This window comes from Phascolarctos cinereus, unplaced genomic scaffold (genome assembly GCF_003287225.1).
Source record: "Phascolarctos cinereus isolate Bilbo 61053 unplaced genomic scaffold, phaCin_HiC Scaffold_3;HRSCAF=262, whole genome shotgun sequence".
Lineage (NCBI taxonomy): Eukaryota > Metazoa > Chordata > Mammalia > Diprotodontia > Phascolarctidae > Phascolarctos > Phascolarctos cinereus.
In genome coordinates this window covers 72796710-72814886 of record NW_027555736.1, presented here as the reverse complement: position 1 = coordinate 72814886, position 18177 = coordinate 72796710, and the positions used below count along the sequence as shown (strand labels likewise).

Here is an 18177-nt window from a genome sequence, read left to right as displayed (position 1 = left end):
AAAGCAGGATACAAAATGCACACAGAAAATTCATCAACATTTTTGTATATTACTAACAAAAACCAGGGGTGGGGGGAAGTATGAAAATTCTACTCAAAACAATGACAGATGAATAAACTATCTGGGAGTTAGCTGGTCAGGAGACACACTGCGATTAAATAAAGCTACAGAATGCTATTTACAGAAATATGGGAAATCTTAAACAACTAGAGAGACATTCAATATTCATGACTGGCTCATACCAATACAAGAAACATGATATTACCCAAATGAATATACAGGCATAACTTTTTCAATCACACTAATAAAAGAGTACTCTATATAGAATTTGACAAAGCATTGACAATTCATATGGAGGAACACAAGGTAAAAATATCCAGAGAAATTATGAAAAAAATAGAAATGAAGATGGACTAGCATGGCCCTATCTGAAAGCAGTAATGATCAAAACTGGCTTTAGAACCACAGGCTTCCCAGGACCTCAAGTTTGCTCACCTGCAAAATGGGTGTAATGAATGTCAGGCCTCCCAGGACTGAGATGGGGAGGAATATGATTGGCCAGCCTCAAGGCAGGGCAAAGTGAATGGGGGATTTTAGTATTATTAAGGGAGAGGCAAATGAGGGGAGGGGTCCTCTCAGAGGGCCCCAAAGTAACAGCCCTTCTACGCGCCAACACCTCTCCTAAGGTTCGTCTCCCACTTCATCCTCTGAGGCAATTCTCCCGCACGCCTGGGCACTGAGGTGGGGGGAAAGGAAGCAGTCCTGCACAGGCGCCTTAGGGAAGTGAGCTTTGATAGGCTTCCTTGGTGAGAAGGGGAGGGACCATGGCACAGATAGAGCCTGCAGGACCAGGCTCCTGGATGGATGTGGGTTACTTGTGAAGTCTCCCCGAGTTGATTAGAGCAGCTGCAACTAGTCTATACGGCCCTTAAGGTTTATTAGACGATTTGTCTATATTAGCTCGTTTGCTCTTCACAGCAACTCTGGGAATTACGAAGTACAAATATTGTCCTCTTTTTACAGGTAGGGAAAGTGAGGCTTAGGGCAGAAGGAAGTGAATGAAGCTGTCAACTATGTCCATCATCATATTCATCATTGCTATCATTTATATAGCTAGATTTAAATTTACAAATATTATATCGCTTAATTCAACCCTGTAAGAAAGGTGCTACCATGACCTCTATTTTACTCAAGGAAACTGAGGCAGACTTGCCCAGGGTCCCACAGCTAGTAAGTTTGTGAGGCAGGATTTGAATTCAGTTTTCCTGACTCCAAGTTCAGTGCCTCACCACCTACTTTCTATTGCCAGAACCCGAGTGCGGCTCCTCATTCTCTCTGCCATCTCTTAACACCCTACCCCTACTCCTGCTGCTCCCTCCATCCCTTTAGACACTGGAAAGACTGAAAAAATTAAACAAAGCTCTTCACTAGGAAAAGGTTGGGGAACCTGATCTGCTCTAGGAAGTAAGCCTCTTTTCCCTTAGTGCAAACCAATGGTGAGCACATAATGGGGCTAGCCTCCCCAAATTATGCTGGGACAAACAGCTGTCACTGAGGAAGTCAATGTGTATTATATATCCACAGAAAACTCGTTTGGAAGAATATTCCAGCAAGATGTTCAATAGGTAGCCACAGGTTTTTCTGGCAGACCTTTCTAATGAGATATGGTGAGAAAGCATCCAGTGAAATGCACTTAAAGAATTGTGAAAAAGAATGACAAAGAATACTGATCTCTAAGGTCTCTGAGCTATAACGTTCTATAATTCTAAGTCACATACCAAGGACATAACTGGATGTGTTCCAATGTCAGGAGCCAGACAGCAGCTAATCTTTAAATAGGCAGTATGGTATACGAGAACACTGGATTTTGAGCCAAAGGAGCTGGCTCAAAATTTGAAACCTGGCTCTTTTATTCATCTGATATAGGAAAAACTCTTTCAATTCTTTGGGCCTCAGTTTCCTCATCTGTAAAATTAATGTATTGGACTAGATGCCTTCTGATATCCCTTCTTGCTCCAGATCTATGATCGAGTGAGCAATCAAGGAACATTTATTAAGCACCTATTATGTACCAGTCACTGTGCTAAGTAAGACCTGGAAATCTAAATAAAATCTCACAGGAGGAAAGATTACATTACATCTTCATCTTTTTCATCCTGAGAGGAAGAAAGGGACACTTTTCTATGGGGCTGCACTAGCAGCAGTCAGTCCCAGACAGGGGTAAATATCCAGTAACAGACCAGATGACTGATGAAGTAGGCTGAGATGCTAGGATTCTTCTAGCAAGACCAAGCCCAGAAATACCAGTGATCTCAAGGACCCAGAGCCAAAACTCCTTGAAGTCATCACTAAAACTGCAGGGACTCTTTGACCTCAACATTCTGGAACCAGTTAATATAACAAGGGTTTCTAATTCTAAAAGTGGGAGTACTGGCTTGCCTAGAGGTGTTCTTGCTTCCTCTGAAGGAAGGAGGAGGACCAGCAGTAAATGCCTAAAGGTTAAGCAGCATACCCTCTGAGTAAACTTATGGCCAATGGCAAGATAGTAAACAGACCTGGGAACACATTAGTGGGTTCAATTAAAAAGTAATCCTGTTGTCTAACTTCTGAAGGAAGCAGCCAAAATAAAGAATTTCTAATTGTTACAGGAACACAGGTGAGGTATCCTGGTATAGAGGAAAGAACACTGGACTCCCAGGGTTACTTAGGTCACTTAACCTCTCTAAGCCTTAGTTTCCTTATCTGTAAAATGGAGGCAATAATCTCTAGCTTGATAATTTCATAGAACTTGCTATAAGCATCACACATTTAGAGCTGGAATGAATCTTAATGGCAATACAAGCTAACCTCTTACTTTGGCAGATAAAGAAATCGAGTCCCAGAGAGGTTTAATATAATTTGGACAATTCCTCTAGAGTTAAAAATCACCAACCAGAGTCTTCTGGTGAAGCCTCTGATACAAGAGTCAAGAAAAAAAAAACAATCTCATGTAAGGTTTGACATCCAGGACCCACATGTTCTGGGCTAGGGGAGTTCAGTTGTTTCTGTCTTTAATCCTGCCAGTGGGCACTGTTTGGAAACAGACCACCAGAAACATTTGTGTGAACTTAGAAAAGACTGACCAGGCATCAAATGATCAACTGTCATGACTTCATATCATTTCATATCATCTGGAAATTGTGTAGTACGAAGAATCACCAGCCTGTCTGTGTCTGCTTAGTGTTTAGATCTAGGCATGTGACTGTTTGGGAAATGGCTGGTGAGTCAGTGGAGAGGGAAGAGAGTTGAAACTGTCTATGGTATTTATAAACCCAAATTTCTAGTTCTGTGGCAGGACATAGCATCATTTTGACAGGCTGTTCTCATGGGAAACTTGCAGTTTCTTTAAGGATTGGATTATGTTCACATGGACAAGGGCTCTAATTGATGGGAGTCCAATTGAGGAGATCCAATTGATAGTTCTCATGGGAAATTCAATTTTTTTTAAAGGACTTGATTACAGGCCCATGGACATGGGCTATAATGGATAGCAGTCCAACTTCTGCCCAGATTAGAGGTGCTAGGGTGCAGAGTGGGAGGAAGCATATAGCAAATGGAATTTAAAAAAAAATTTAAGGGGAATTAGGGCCATTGCCTTCCATGGAATTGGTCGATCAATTAAGAAGCACCTTTAATTGTGGCAAAATCTCAATTGTAACTGTGGCCTTGGTTGTCTCCATTTGTAATTTTCAGGATACACTTTGGACAAAATAGATACACATGTTTTAATACTTGTTGCTGATTGGTTGGTTATTTACAGCCCATCAAACATTTCTTTGAGGTTTTCCTTGTAAGGAAAACACTTAATGTTTAAAAAAAACATTTATTAACATTTAAGAAACATTTATTAAGCTCCGATACAAAGACAAATATGAAACAGTTCTTGCTTTCACTGACATTATATTCTACTGGCTAGATACTTGTCCCAAACTGGAAAGGATTACATAGGATTAGCATCCTGCGCACACACACTACGTGAGGTGTGCCCAGGCACACTGTAATGTGCTAGCCAACCCTCTTGCCATCTTGGAGCTGCCTTTTCTCAGTTTTAGGGGGGCTTCTGGTGGACACATCCTCCACTGCTACTACTCCTGCTTCTTTCTTCCATTTCCCTTCTGCCATTTCTGTGAAGCTCTGGTGTGGGAAGAAGGAAAGGGTATACCAGGCGGTGCTGCTTCTCCTGCTCCAAGGGTACTTCTGCTTGGTGGAGCCCAGCTAGGCTGTGTGTCCTCCTCTTTCCGGTTCCAAAGGAGGTACTTGCTCCTGCCTAGTGATTCCCATTGGCTATAGCCAGGCCAGGAAAAAAAAATAAAACACCAAAACCCAGACATTTTCTTTCCCTTTGACTTCTCCCTCAGTTTGTTTTTCACATAGCTCAGTCTTAATACACAGCTTTGGGCCACTGATTGGTACAAAAGGCAAAACAGTTTAAATTACAAATTTAAAAAACCTGTTTCTCTAGTGACTAATTCTTTAAATTCCAGTAAGGCCCTTCATGGCAGGGCTATTGGAAAATGTTTTGAGCCAAACAGATAAAGTTGAAAAGGCAAATTGGTATTTTAAGGAAAGGGGAAGGGTTTGATTGAAAGAAGCTCTTTGCCAAGTCTCTATTTTTAGTAAAGTCTAGTTACAATTTCTGTTTAATTTTAGTGACAGTTTAGTTTCTTCAGTTTGAATAAAAAAAATGTCCTTTATGTTAGTGTTCACCTTTAAGATAAACAAATTCCTTGGACAGACCCATTGTAAAGATACACTCACTGGTGGTCTGTAGAAAGGATTTCTTTTCAGGTGTAAACTGGATTAGATGGCTGCTGAGATCCCTTTCACTTCTAAAATTCTGTGATATTCTGTACCTATTTGAGTAAAAAGAGAATACATATACAACGCAATTTCAAGAGAGACGGAACACTGACTACTGAGTTGAAGGAAAATCAGAAAAGGACTCGTAATTGTACTATGCTTTGAAGGAAGCTAAAAATCTATAAGGTGGATTGGAGGAGGGTATGTTTTCCAGCAATGGGGGACTACCTGGACAAAGACATTGAGGTAGAAGGTGAAATATGTAGGGAGAATGGAGAACATGTATAGGCGAGTTATATCATAAAATCATAATTCTAGAGTTGAGATCTAGATTTATCCTCCTCATGTTTCAGATGAAGACATGGAAGACCCAGGCTTCTTAGACATGCTAGAGACACTATGCAACCTTTTCAAGGTCACACAAGTGGTGTCAGAGGTTTAATTGAAATACAGGACTTCTGACCACAGAGTCAGTGCTCTTTCCTTTCTACCATTCTATGAATCATTTTGAGTATCTTGAATAATTAATGTTATAGGCTCCTCTTTGAAATAGTCATAGATGACAGCTCTATGAGTAAAAGGGCAACAGGACCATATCTATCATGTAGAAGGATAAGATATTTTATGGGACCTAATTGAGGATAAGCCAACTGGGTTTTCAATAAAGAAGCATTTGAATAAAAATTGTCCTCATAAACTATGTGGTTTCATCCTTTAATCAAATTCCTTAATGGGAGTGGTGCTTTGGTGAAGTTGCTAAAGTCACATTATGAGACTTCTGTCAATGTTACAGTTGGCTAAATTATGCCAAAAGTAACTCAAAGTGACAGTGGAGAAGACTCTACAACTAGGTTTTACAAAGAAGGCAGAAGATATTTGGTAAAACTCCATGCTTTTGGTATGTGCTGGGTAACAGAGTTACATGATGGCCTACTGCTGACTGCTGCTTTCTAAAACTAGTGCATTCTGGTATTTCCCAGTCTTTGAGCTTATTCAAGTGCTTACCACATTGGAGGGGACATTCAAAATTATCTTCCTAAAGTACAGGTCTGACCATGTTGCTCTGCTGCTCAAAAATCTCTGCTGGTTCCCTCTAGTAACTACTAGGATAAAACACAAAAATCTTACCCTGCCACTGAAAACCCTTCACAAGTTGGTTCTGGCCTCCCTCTCCAGATTCGTATTCCTCTTGACAACACTCTACAACCCATTCCAACTGGCCAACTGGCCATTCCACCTTCTGTCTCCACGCCTTTGCAAAGGCTCATAGGCTATTTCCCATGCTTGGAATATGTATCATTTTCAGGCGGCCTGCAGCAAGGCTTCAAGCATGGGGAAATCCATCAGCAAGGCCCCGCCCTCCTGCAAACCAGCAGCCCCCTAGGCTAGCCAGCAGTCTGTGCAGCACAGGGAGGCCTCACCCTAGTGATCCCCTCAGCACAAGCCACCAGTGAGGCCTTGACCCCTCATCAGTAGTGAAGTCCCTCTGCCAGGCTGGCCAACAGTGAGACCCCACCCCTGGAGCTTACCAGCAGAGAGACTCTGTTTCCATAGCAACCCACAGCAGGACCCCACGCCTGGGGCAGATAAGCAACAAGATCCCTCCTCCAGGGCTAGCCACCAGAAAGACTGTCACCATAGGAACCCAGCAGAAAGGCCTCACCCCTGGAGCTGACCAGCAGCTGACCAGCAATCAACACTCAAGGGAGGCCAATGGAGAGGCTCCACCCCACAGTACAAGCTAGAAAGGAAGCCTACCCTCCAGATAAAGCAAACAGCTAAGCCTTGAAGCCCAGTGAAAGACAGCAGTAATACCCACAGCCCCAGTAAAAAAAAACAAAAAACTTGGAACAATGTAGGACCAGAGTCCAACTGTCACATAAAAACACGAAGTCACAAAAAAAGGCAGAAAAAAATTAGCAAAACCCCCTAAAAAACAAAAACAAAAAACAACAAAAAAAGGTCTTGACTATAGAAAGTTACTATGCTGAAAGGGAGGATCATGTCATAAACTTAGAGGAGGACAATAGAGGCTACATGTGAAGCCTCAAAGAAAAATGTAATTTGGTTTCAAGCCCAAAAAGAATTCCTGGAAGAGCTTAAAAAGGATTTTAAAAAGCAAATTAGGGAAGTAGAAGAAAAATTGGAAAAGAAAGTAGTATAAGATAATCATGAAAAAATAGTCAATAATATGGGAAAAGATATTAAAAAATTTACCAAGGAAAATAATTCCCTAAAAAAACTCCCTAAAAAACAGAATTGCCCAAATGGAAAAGAAAGTACAAAACTCACTGAAGAAAATAATTCCTTAAAAATTAGAATTAGGGGCCCCTAGGTGGCACAGTAGGTAGTGCACTGGCACTGGAGGCAGGAGAATCTGAGTTCAAATGCGGCCTCAGACACATAACACTCACTGGCTGTGTGACTCTAGGCAAGTCACTTAACCCCAAATGCCTCACAAAACAAAAAATTAGAATTGAACAAGTGGAAACTAATGACTCTGTGAAACATCAAGATACAATAAAACAAAATTTGAAAAGTAAAAAAAAAAGAAAATGTGAAATTTCTCAATGGAAAAACAACTGACCTAGAAAATAGATCCAGGAGAGATTTAAAAAAGAATTATTGGATTACCTGAAAGCCATGATTAAAAAAAAAAAAGCCTGGACAACATCTTTCAAAAAATTATCAAAAAATCCTGCCCTTACATATTAGGACCAGAGGGCAAAACAGAAGTTGAAAGAATCCACCAATCACCACCTGAAAGAGATCCCAAAATGAAAACTCCCAGGAACATCATAGCCAAATTCCAGAGCTCACAGATCAAGGAGAAAGTATTGCAAATGGCCAAAAAGAAACAATTCAAATGTCCTAGAGCTATGGTCAGGATTACACAGGATTTGGCAGCTTCCACATTAAAGAACCCAAGGGCTTGGAATATAATGTACTAGAAGACAGAGGAGTTAGGATTACAACTAAGAATCACCTACCCAGCAAAATTGAATATAATCTTTCAGGGGGAAAATAGACATTTAATGAAATAGAGGATTTTCAAGAATTTCTAATTAAAGGCCAGAGCTGAATAAAAAAATTTTCACCTCCAAATATGAGAGTCAAGGGCAGGTTCCCCACCTCTTCTCAAAGGAAACATAAAAAGGTAAAAAAGAAACAAGAAACGGAAAACATACGAAATTTAATAAAGTTAAACTGTTTATATTTCTATATGGCAAGATAATATTTATAACTCTTAACCACTTTATTACTATTAGAACAATTAGAGGGGAGTATATGTAGACAGAGGGTGTGGATATAAGGTGACTTTGATAGGTTGATACACCAAAAAACAAAATAAAAGGGTGAGAAAGAAAATTACACTCAGAGAAAGAATGGGGAGATTGAATGGGATAAATTATCTCAAATAAAAGAGGCAAGAAAGGGCTATTAAAATGGAGGGGGAAATGAGGGGAGGGTGGTGGGCAAAGTTTAAACCTTATTCTCATCAAAAGTGGCTCAAAGATGGAACAATATACACACTCTGTTGAATATAGAAATCTATCTTACCTTGTAAGGAAGTAAAAAGGAATAGGGATAATAGAAGACAGAGTGGGAGGACTGATGAAAAGGAGGGTATACTGAGGAAAGCTGTAATCAAAAGTAAAACGCTTGTGAGGAGGGAAAGGGGGAATAAGAGAGAGGGGAGATAAACAAGTGAAAAATAGCATGGAGGGAAATACACAGTTATCATATCTATAAATGTGAATACAGTGAATTCACCCATAAAATGAAAGTGGATAACAGAATGCATTAAAAACCAGAATCCTACAATATGTTGTTTACAAGAAACACATTTTAAGCAGAGAGATACACACAGGGTAAAGGTTAAGGGGCTGGAGCAGAATTTATTATTTATAATTTATATTATTATATATTATATTACATTATATCACATGTGTTATATATTATACTATATTACTTTATTTTATATTATAAAATTTTATAATTACTTTACAGAGGTAGAAAAAATAATAATAAAATTCATTTGGAAGAACAAAAAGCCTAAGGATATCAAGGAAATCAATGAAAAAAATGAGAAAGAAGATGGTCTAGCCATATCAGATCTCAAACTGTATTAAAAGCAGTAATTATCAAAACAATCTAATACTGGCTAAGAAATAGAGTAGTTGATCAGTGGAATATATTAGGTACAAATTACATTGTAGTAAATAACCATGGTAATCTAGTATAGTGCTTCTTAAACTGTGGGTCATGATCTGATATGGGGTCCGAAAAAATTTGGCAACAGTAAAAAGTTTCCGAACGTGCAACAACCAAAAACTAATTAAAAATCAAACATGTAATGAATCCGAGGTATTTTTGGGAGCGCTTGCCGCCTGTGTTGCATCTACAACTTCACTGAAGCCTTGGTTCTGAACACAAAGGATGTGCACTTTGCACTGTGCATGCCCTCAGGCCACTCAACACCAACTAAGACTGCAAGTTAAGAAGGCATGATCTAGTATATGATAAACTCAGAGATCTAAGCTTCTGGAACAAAAACTCATTACTTGAGAAAATCTGCTAGGAAAGCTGGAAAATAGTATGGCAGAAACTAGGTACAGATCAACATTTTATAGCGTGTACCAAGATAAGGTCAAAATGGGTACATGGTTTACACATAAAGCATGATACCATAAGCACATTCATTAACAGAGCATGGAATAGTTTATCTGTTAGATTTATGGATAAGGGAAGAATTTAGGACCAAAGAAGATATAGAGAACATTAGAAAATGTGAAATAGATAATTTTGATTATATAAAATTAAAAAAGTTTTTGTACAAACAAAACCAATACAACCAAAATTATAAGGAAAGCAGGAAACTGTGAAAAAATTTTGCAACAAGTATCTCTGATAAAGGCCTAATTCCTCAAATATATAGAAAATGGAGTCAAATTTACAAAAATATAAGTCATTCCCCATTTGATAAATGGTTAAAGGATATGAACAGGTAGTTTTCAGACAAAGAAATCAAAACTATCTATAGTAATGTGAAAAAATGCTCTAAATCACTATGATCAGAGAAATGCAAATTAAAACAACTCTGAAGTACCACTTTACACTTATCAGTGTCACTAATATGACAAAAAAGGAAAATGTTGATTGTTGGAGGGGATGGAAAACTCAAACATTAATGCACTGTTGGTGGAATTGTGAACTGATTCAACCATTCTGGAGAGCAATTTGCAACTATGCTCAAAAGACTATAAAACTGTGCACACACTTTGATCCAGCAATACCTGTACTAGGTCTACAAAAAAAAGGGAAAAGGACCTATTTGTACAAAAATATTCATAGCAGCTCTTTTTGTAGTAGTTAAGAATTAGAAATCAAAAAGATACCCATCAATTGGGGAATGGCAAAACAAGCTGTGGTATGTGATTGTAATGGAATATTACTGTGTTGTAAGAAATGATAAGCAGGATGATTTCAGAAAATCCTAGAAAGACTTACATGAACTGATGCATAGTGAAGTTAACAGAACCAGTAGACACAACACACAGTAACAGCAATATTGTTTGATGAAGAACTGTGAATGACTTAGCTATTCTCAGCAATACCATGATACAAGATAATCCCAAAGGACCAATGATGATGAAGCATACTATCTCCCTTCAGAGAAAGAACTGATATTACTTGAATATAGACTGAGGTATACTATTTTTTACTTTCTTTCATTTTTTTCTTTTATTCACATCTTTGTGTACAAAATGACTAACATGGAAATGTTTTACATAATCACACTTGTAAAATCTATATCTGATTGCTTACTGTCTCAGGGAGGAGGGAGAGGAGAAGGGGAGGGGAGGGAAAGAATTTGGATCTCAAAACTTTAAATAAAAATGTTAAAAATTTTTAATTGATATTGTATTTACTTACCTTATATTTACACACATTCTCTAGTAGAGTATAAGCTTCTAGAGAGAAAATACTATTTTTAAAAAATTTCCATCTGAGTACCCACAATGCCCGGCACATGGTAGACACTTAGTTGTTCAATGAAATTGAAGAAGCTTATGGAATGGGACCCTACATGGGTCCTTTATCAGATATTCCAAAAACAGTCATGTGTTTACATGCAGTAGGAAAAATTCCAATCCTGCTAATCAGCATAAACCATGTATAGTATTAATTACATTGGGCACTTCATGAATCTAGATCTTAGATCCTTTTATACTGTTATTCCAAATGGAATCTCCTTTCACATTTAATCATATGCAAGTTATAAAGTTCTATTTTCCCAACTAATCATTTAATTTGCTTAAGAAAGTAGTTATTGTTGTTCAGTTGTTTCCAACTCTTTGTGACCCCATTTGGCATAGATACTGGAGTGGTTTGCCATTTCCTTCACCAGCTCATTTTACAGATGAGGAAACTGAGGTAAACGGGATCAAGTGTCTGAGGCCAGATTTGAATTCAGGGTGATAAGTCTTCCTTCCTCCAGGTCTGGCACTCTATCCACTATACCACCTAGTTACCCTAAGAAAGTGACTATATACCAAATTTAGAGGTCTATTTCCCATCGGACAATCAGTTTTCTCTTGATTTCTGCTCCCAAAGTTGAAAGAACCCCATCTAGTAGCAACACAGATATATTGCAGGCACACAGTATTATGGCTTAAGGGGAAAAAAAAGGTTTATAGCCTGATAATATAACTCATAATAGCATTCAATAAATCCCTTTTTAATCCCAAATTATTTTCATTCTCACCACTCATTTGTACCCAGGAAGTAAGCTATGCAAATGCTATCTTCCTATTTTATAGATGAAGAAATGAAGACTCAAGAGGTCCAAGGTCATCTAGCTAGTATGTGCCAGCGCCTGAATCACTCCCAAGTCTTCTAACTCCAAGGCCAGTGCTACTTCTGTTATGAGACATGACACACAGCTTCCACTTCTCCCTTTGGGCAAATTTATTATCTTATATTTTTCTTAGTCAAAGACTGACATGAAGGCAAGACCAACAGTAAAACTCTAAGGAAACAACTTCCTTCTTCAGACCTCAGAGGGTACTTTGGTTTGCAACTCTAAGGTGGTTTCAATTAATATTGTGTATTATTGTTACCCATGTTTGTGATTTATCTACCTATTTACTTTAATAGCCAAGAGGGCAGGGTCCATGCGTTAGCTAAACTTTGTACCTCCCCAAGCATCTAGCACAGACTCTACACACAGTAGGTACTTAATAAATGTCTGCTGAATGAATGGAGTACACCTTTCAAATCACAATTTCGTGAAAAGGCTCCATTATAGAAATGTATGCCATTCATCTGCTTATTCATTGAAGTAGGTTTGTTAATTACAATTAACTTTGGGCAACTCAAACACTAAAATAACAACAAATCCCACCCCCGACCCAAAATGCCACACAATGGGGCTCTGATAGGAGTCTCTTTCAAGGCCAATTTCCCATGAAGAATGTGCTAGAGTTCCTTCTGGTCTCACCTTGTCCTGCCCCTGATGTACAGATATTAACACTGTGACCATTTCCCCATGCCTCGCCCTGAGGCTCACTTATCTTTATTCCAGTATACCTTTTACTCACTTTCTGAATTTTCCTAATCTGGTCAGAGAGTGTGTCTAAGAGACGTGTTTTCAGGAAGTCCATCACCTTGACCACTCGGCCATCAATGTAGTAACTAGAATGGAAAAAAAAGGGGAATTAGATAAAATCTAGCACAGGGGACCACAAATATTTTTTCCTAATTCATGATCGTTTGTTTTGACCAAGAAAACCTAGTGTTCTATTCCAAGGGATCTCTTACATTCTAACTAAACTTTTGCCTCTGAGATTTTTCTAAAAAGAAAAATCATACACTTCTTATCTTATCTATTTCTACTTCCAACCTGGCCTAGTGCAGTAATTTTTCAACCTTAGTCCATAAAATATGTGGAATTATACAACAGCTGCTTAAAATATCATAATAAAAATTAGACAATGGAGAATAGTTTCAGGCAAAGCAGTTCTTTCATACAAAATTATCCTAAAGACGTGCTTCATAATAAAGTTTCAAATTGGAGTAGGAAGAACTTGTACTTAATTTTCTCCTGGTCACTAAAAGTAATTTAAAATATATAGAGATGTGTAGAAAAATCCCAAAATATGCTCTTTACCTAATGTAGCTTTCTAATCATTCTAAAAAGCAATTTTGAATGCTGCCCCCAAAATTACTAAATTGTTCATGCCCTTTAACCCAGTGATATCTTTATTAGGATTATACCCAAATAGACCAAAGAAAGAGGAAAAGGTACAATGTGTATATCTATCTATCTATATCTATGTATATATGCAGATAGATATAGATTAAAATGTGCACAAATATATATTTATAACAGCTCTTTTTGTAGTAACAAAGAACTGGAAAAAAGTATGGTATATGAATGTAATGGAATACTTTTACACTATAAGAAATAAAGAAAGAACTGGGCAGAGTGGAACATGCATATAATCTGTGAGAGTGGACAGATGGAGGTTGGTGGATCTCTTGAGCTCAGATGGTCTTAGCTGTAAGTAGGCTAAGTCAATTGGATGTCTGAATTATATTTGGCACCAATATGGTGAGCCCCAAAGATCTGGGGGCCACTGGGTTGCCCAAGAAGACTCAAACCAGCCTAGTTTGGAAATGGAGCAGGTCAAAGCTTCCATGCTAATCAGTAGTGGGATCATATAAGTATAAGTCATATAAGGAACTGATTCAAATATCTAAGAAGAGCTATTCCCTAACTGATAAAAGGTCAAAGGATATGAACTGGCAGATCTCAACGGAAAAAAAATCCAGATTACTGGTAGCCAAATTAAAAAAAACCCTCTCCAAATTACTAATAATTAAAAGTTGAAAATTAAAGAACCTCTGAGGTTCTATCTCACACCCATCATTTCTTAAAAGGCTCAGATTCTTAAAATCTAGCCAATAGCTCATTAATGTTCAGACTCCTTAAGAGTCTGCCCAATATGATGGATGTTCTAATAAACCTTGTCTTTGGCTGAAAAAAAGAAGAAAATTAAAGAAACTCTGAGGTTTTATCTCACACCAATCATAATGGCAAAGTTAACAAAAAAAGAAAATGAAAAATGTTGAAGAAGCTTCAGAAAAAGAGAATGCAAATTGGTCCAGCCATCTTGAAAAGCAATTTGGAACACTGTCAAAAAGTTACATGTAAGTTTCCACTTCACTTCCAGCTTAGGAGACAGAGGAAGACCTGTCAAAAAAAAAAAGAAAAAGAAAAAAGAAAGAAAGAAGGAAGAAGGAAGAGGAGAAAAAGGAGAAGGAAGAAGAGGAGGAAAAGAAAAAGGAGGAGAAAACGGGAAGGCTAATGCAGAGTCAGGTGAGCAGAACCAGGAAAACAACTTATACTATGACATCAATATTGCAAAAACAAATGATTCTGAAAGACTAAGTAGAATGATTAATTATGATTCTAGAGTACCAGTGATGAAACATGCTGACCACCTCATGAGAGAGAGGTAAAGAACTAATATGCAGAACGAGACCCATATTTTTGGACATGGCCAATGTGGCTATTTATTTTGTCTGACTATTGTTTATTTGTTACGAGTGTTTTGCATTTCTTTTTTTCCCCTTCTGCCCGAAAGGATGGGAGGGGAAGAGAGAAAGAGACAAAATAAATTCTTGATAATTGGAGGGAAAAAAGAAGTTTTTATGGATTTTATCACCTTGTGTGTAGAAACTCCCTTTATAAAACAATAGAAATTTTATATACGTAAAACACTTGTGCTGTGCAAGTAGCTGTTTAATTTCTTACTATAGGAGATTATATCTTTTAAAGGAAGTTAGGTAGTGAAGAACACACACCTGGCAAGGTAGTTGAGAATGGTTAATGAAACTTTCTGAATCTTGGACCATGACTTACCTACGCATTCCACTTTTTTCTTTTCCCTTATTAATTGGCATTTTAGCTTTTAAAAACTGACCATTCTACTTCCTCCCACTATTTACCTCTGTCTCTAACAGGTCTCCCAATCTGCCATACAGTGACATGTGTTCATAGAGTTGTAAAGGACCTCAGAGGTCCCTCTTCACTTTACAGATGAGAAAAGGGAGGGCAACTTCAATTAAATGATTTGTCCAAGGTCACATATGTAGCAAACATTGAGGTGGGCATTTGGACCCAAGGTCTCTGACCAGAGACTATGAGTTTCTTTACATTATACCAGATATGACATGGACCCCAATATTGGAATCTTCTAATCCATCTACTTATTCCTAGCTTTCAGCTCAGCAAGTGAGGGTCTTTTGACCTATGAAAAGACTCTATTTCCCTAGGTTCCCTGCCAGCTGAGATCTGATCAAGAGGCTGGGTCCTCTGGGTTCCATCTTTGGATTTCACCATAATTAGCCACTTGTGCTCATTAGTCTTTTAAAATATTTAATGAGGAGAGGTGGCTATTTTGTAGGGCAGCTGGTTTTATTTATCCCTCCCTTCATTTTAAAAGGAAAAACCTTTGCCCCTTATTATCTGACCCTTCTTTTATTTCAGGTAATTGCATTAGAGTCAACTTCCCAATGTTCAGGAATTTCCGCATCTACTTTGTCGCCTCCTGCACTGTGGGGAGGAGAAGACAGTCTGCTAAGAATTATAACACTCAGCATGTTAGAGGAAGGCAGATATTCCATAAAACTGGGGCCTTTCTCACCAAAAGGGGGAAACCTCAGCAAGACAATAATTATGAAAACTATGTTAGACCTATAAAATCTACTCTGACACCTCTAATCCAAACACAGTTGAAGACTGAAGAGTCCCTATAAAGGTTTATAAATGGGTGCTGGCCCCTCCCCCTAAATTGGTTACCTTGGGCTTGTACAAGAAGCAGTATTCCTTACCATTCTCCCTCAGAGTTACTTTGTGACAGCTTTGTTTCTCTATTCTACCTTCTTTAAAATAAGATTGTCTTCCTTAAGAGTCCTGAACTGCCTATTCAGGCAATTCAAAGATTTCCTTGACTTCAAAATGAGATCATACTAGTCTAAGAGTTTTTAAAGCTCTTGTGTATGTGTCCCAGACTCCTTTGGCAATCTGGAGATATGTAGAGGCTCCTTTTCAGAATAATGTTTTGAAATGCATAAAAACAACACACATAGACTACAAAAGAAACCAATAACATTGAAACAAAATTACCAAAATGTAAATACAAGAAGTTCACAGACCCCAGATTAAAAACCTTTGTATTAGAAGATCTTTCGAAATTTTGACAACTATTGAATTGCTAAATTCTATGATTTTTCTCCCCAATTCTAGTTCTGACAGTTTATGACTTTGAGTATAAAGGTTCAGTGCCACAAAGTTTTTTCCTTCCCTATTTTCATTACAGAAAGGGGGTGATTCAAGATATAGAATACTGCATAGATAGTCAGATGTAGTTGATATGTTCATTAGTTTTGCTGATTTATTTTTTCCTCTTTATTTTTTAATCTTTATCACAAGATAACTTGTTGGGTAGAGAGGGTCAGAGGAATATATTTGGAAAGAAATATGATGTAAAGACTAAAGATATTAATAAAAATAAATCCTTTTTTAAAAAAAGTGGTTTCCATGTCCCCCCGGCCCACTGAAACAAGTCTTCATTAATCATGTGTGCCTGACACATAGTAGGTACTTAATGAATGTTTGTTGAAAGACAGATACAATATAGTACAATTAAAGTTGGGGATGTTGAAAAGAAAGATATGCTTTTGTGGGGACATGAGTGATGTCACCTGATAACTGTCACATCAAAATTCATAGTAATAACTCAGAGGACTCATTCATCAATTATAAATATTATTACATTTTTTTTCTGAGCACTGAGGTATTACATAAAATCCTGTGCTTAACAAGTGCCTGTCGGAGGAATTTATGTTCTATTTATTGTTACTAATGTGCTTTATGTACCATAATATGCCAATGTGGCCCCTGATTTTTTTTTCTTTAACACATTTTATTGTTGAAATGGGAGGTGGAGTAAGTGAAGGGGAGAAGGAGAAGAATTATGTGCTAATGTTCCTTTCCAGCAGCAAAAGCAGCCTGAACATTTTCCCCAGGGGAAGAATGCATCGTTGTCAGCACCAGCAATACTTAGGGTAAGGACATGGGTAACCTTTCAATATAAGAGAACAATACCTGAAATTGCTCTGTGTCAGGCATCTGATGTGCTTATTCGGCTAATAATTAGCAAAGGCTTGTACCAGAGAGAGTTAAGATATTTAGGTTTCATTTTTATATCTATATGAAAGGAAAAACTAAATACCTTCCAAAATGGCTATGGGGACATAGCTTATCTTTCTACTTGTCCCCTTGCCTCAGCTGGGTCTCACAAAACACAGGGAAATTTAAAAAAATAAAGGATCCCTGCCAAGATTTCAGCCTGAGTTGGAAAAGCTTGAAAAACAATGATACTTTATGTTTACTGTAGGGAAAACACCTCAGCACTTTGTGGGGAAGCTCTCTGAGACAGAGAGGCAATATCTCTGCCCTCTCCCCCAAGAAGTGAGAATAGCAAATAACCCCCTAAGTAAAGCAAATGTATCTCTATTTTCTGAATTTGTTATGCAAGGTTAAGGGAGAAAACAAAACAAAAAAGCAACCTTCTTTAAGTTTGTAAACATTACAAGGTTCAGAACTATAGCTGCTGGTCATGGCAGAAGAAGCATCAAATTAGAAGGGGGCATTAAGTTGTTGGAAAGAAGAGGTGGCTGCCATTTTTGTCTCAGTTAGGATTAAGTGGTAGTGAGAAAAGAAATGTAAAATTTATAAAACTAGACACAAGAACTACAATCACAGCACTATGGGGATAGTGTAGAAGCAAGTGCAGAAACAAGTAGCTCTATGCATCTCATTTACTTCTTATAGCATCACTGTATTTATAGCACAATTATTTTTAAAATAAATTTTATTGATATCTGTTGTTTTTACATAGCCTTTATTTCCCCCTTTATTCCTTCCCCAACCTTCTTCCAGAGATCTATCCCACATAAAAAATTAAAAAAAGAAAAAGAGGAGGAAAAGGGGGCTGAAATCAACCCCCCAAAAAGCCAAAGAAGTCTGATAATATATTGCAATGTTTCACACCTGTGGACTCCCCTCACAGTCTGCACAGTAGTGAGGCTGAGGTGGGAGAGTGTCTTTTCATTGGGGGCCCAGTTTATTCTTTGCAATTTTGCAACATCAATTTCAATTGTTTTGTGATTTTTGCTCTTTCCATTTACATTGTTATAGTCATTGTATATATAGTTTTCTTGGTTTTGCTTACTTCATTTTGCATCAGTTTGTGTCTTTCCATG

The 18177-nt window shown here is 37.8% G+C and overlaps 1 protein-coding gene across 1 annotated transcript in view; it reads right to left on the bottom strand.

Annotated features, from left to right (window-relative positions):
• HPSE2 (heparanase 2 (inactive)) overlaps window positions 1–18177 on the bottom strand; it is a 730238-nt gene that overhangs the window by 196212 nt on the left and 515849 nt on the right. The window contains exon 7 of the mRNA XM_020996755.2: window positions 12444–12537. Within this exon, the coding sequence (XP_020852414.1) occupies window positions 12444–12537 (94 nt within the window). The remainder of the gene's footprint in view (window positions 1–12443; window positions 12538–18177) is intronic.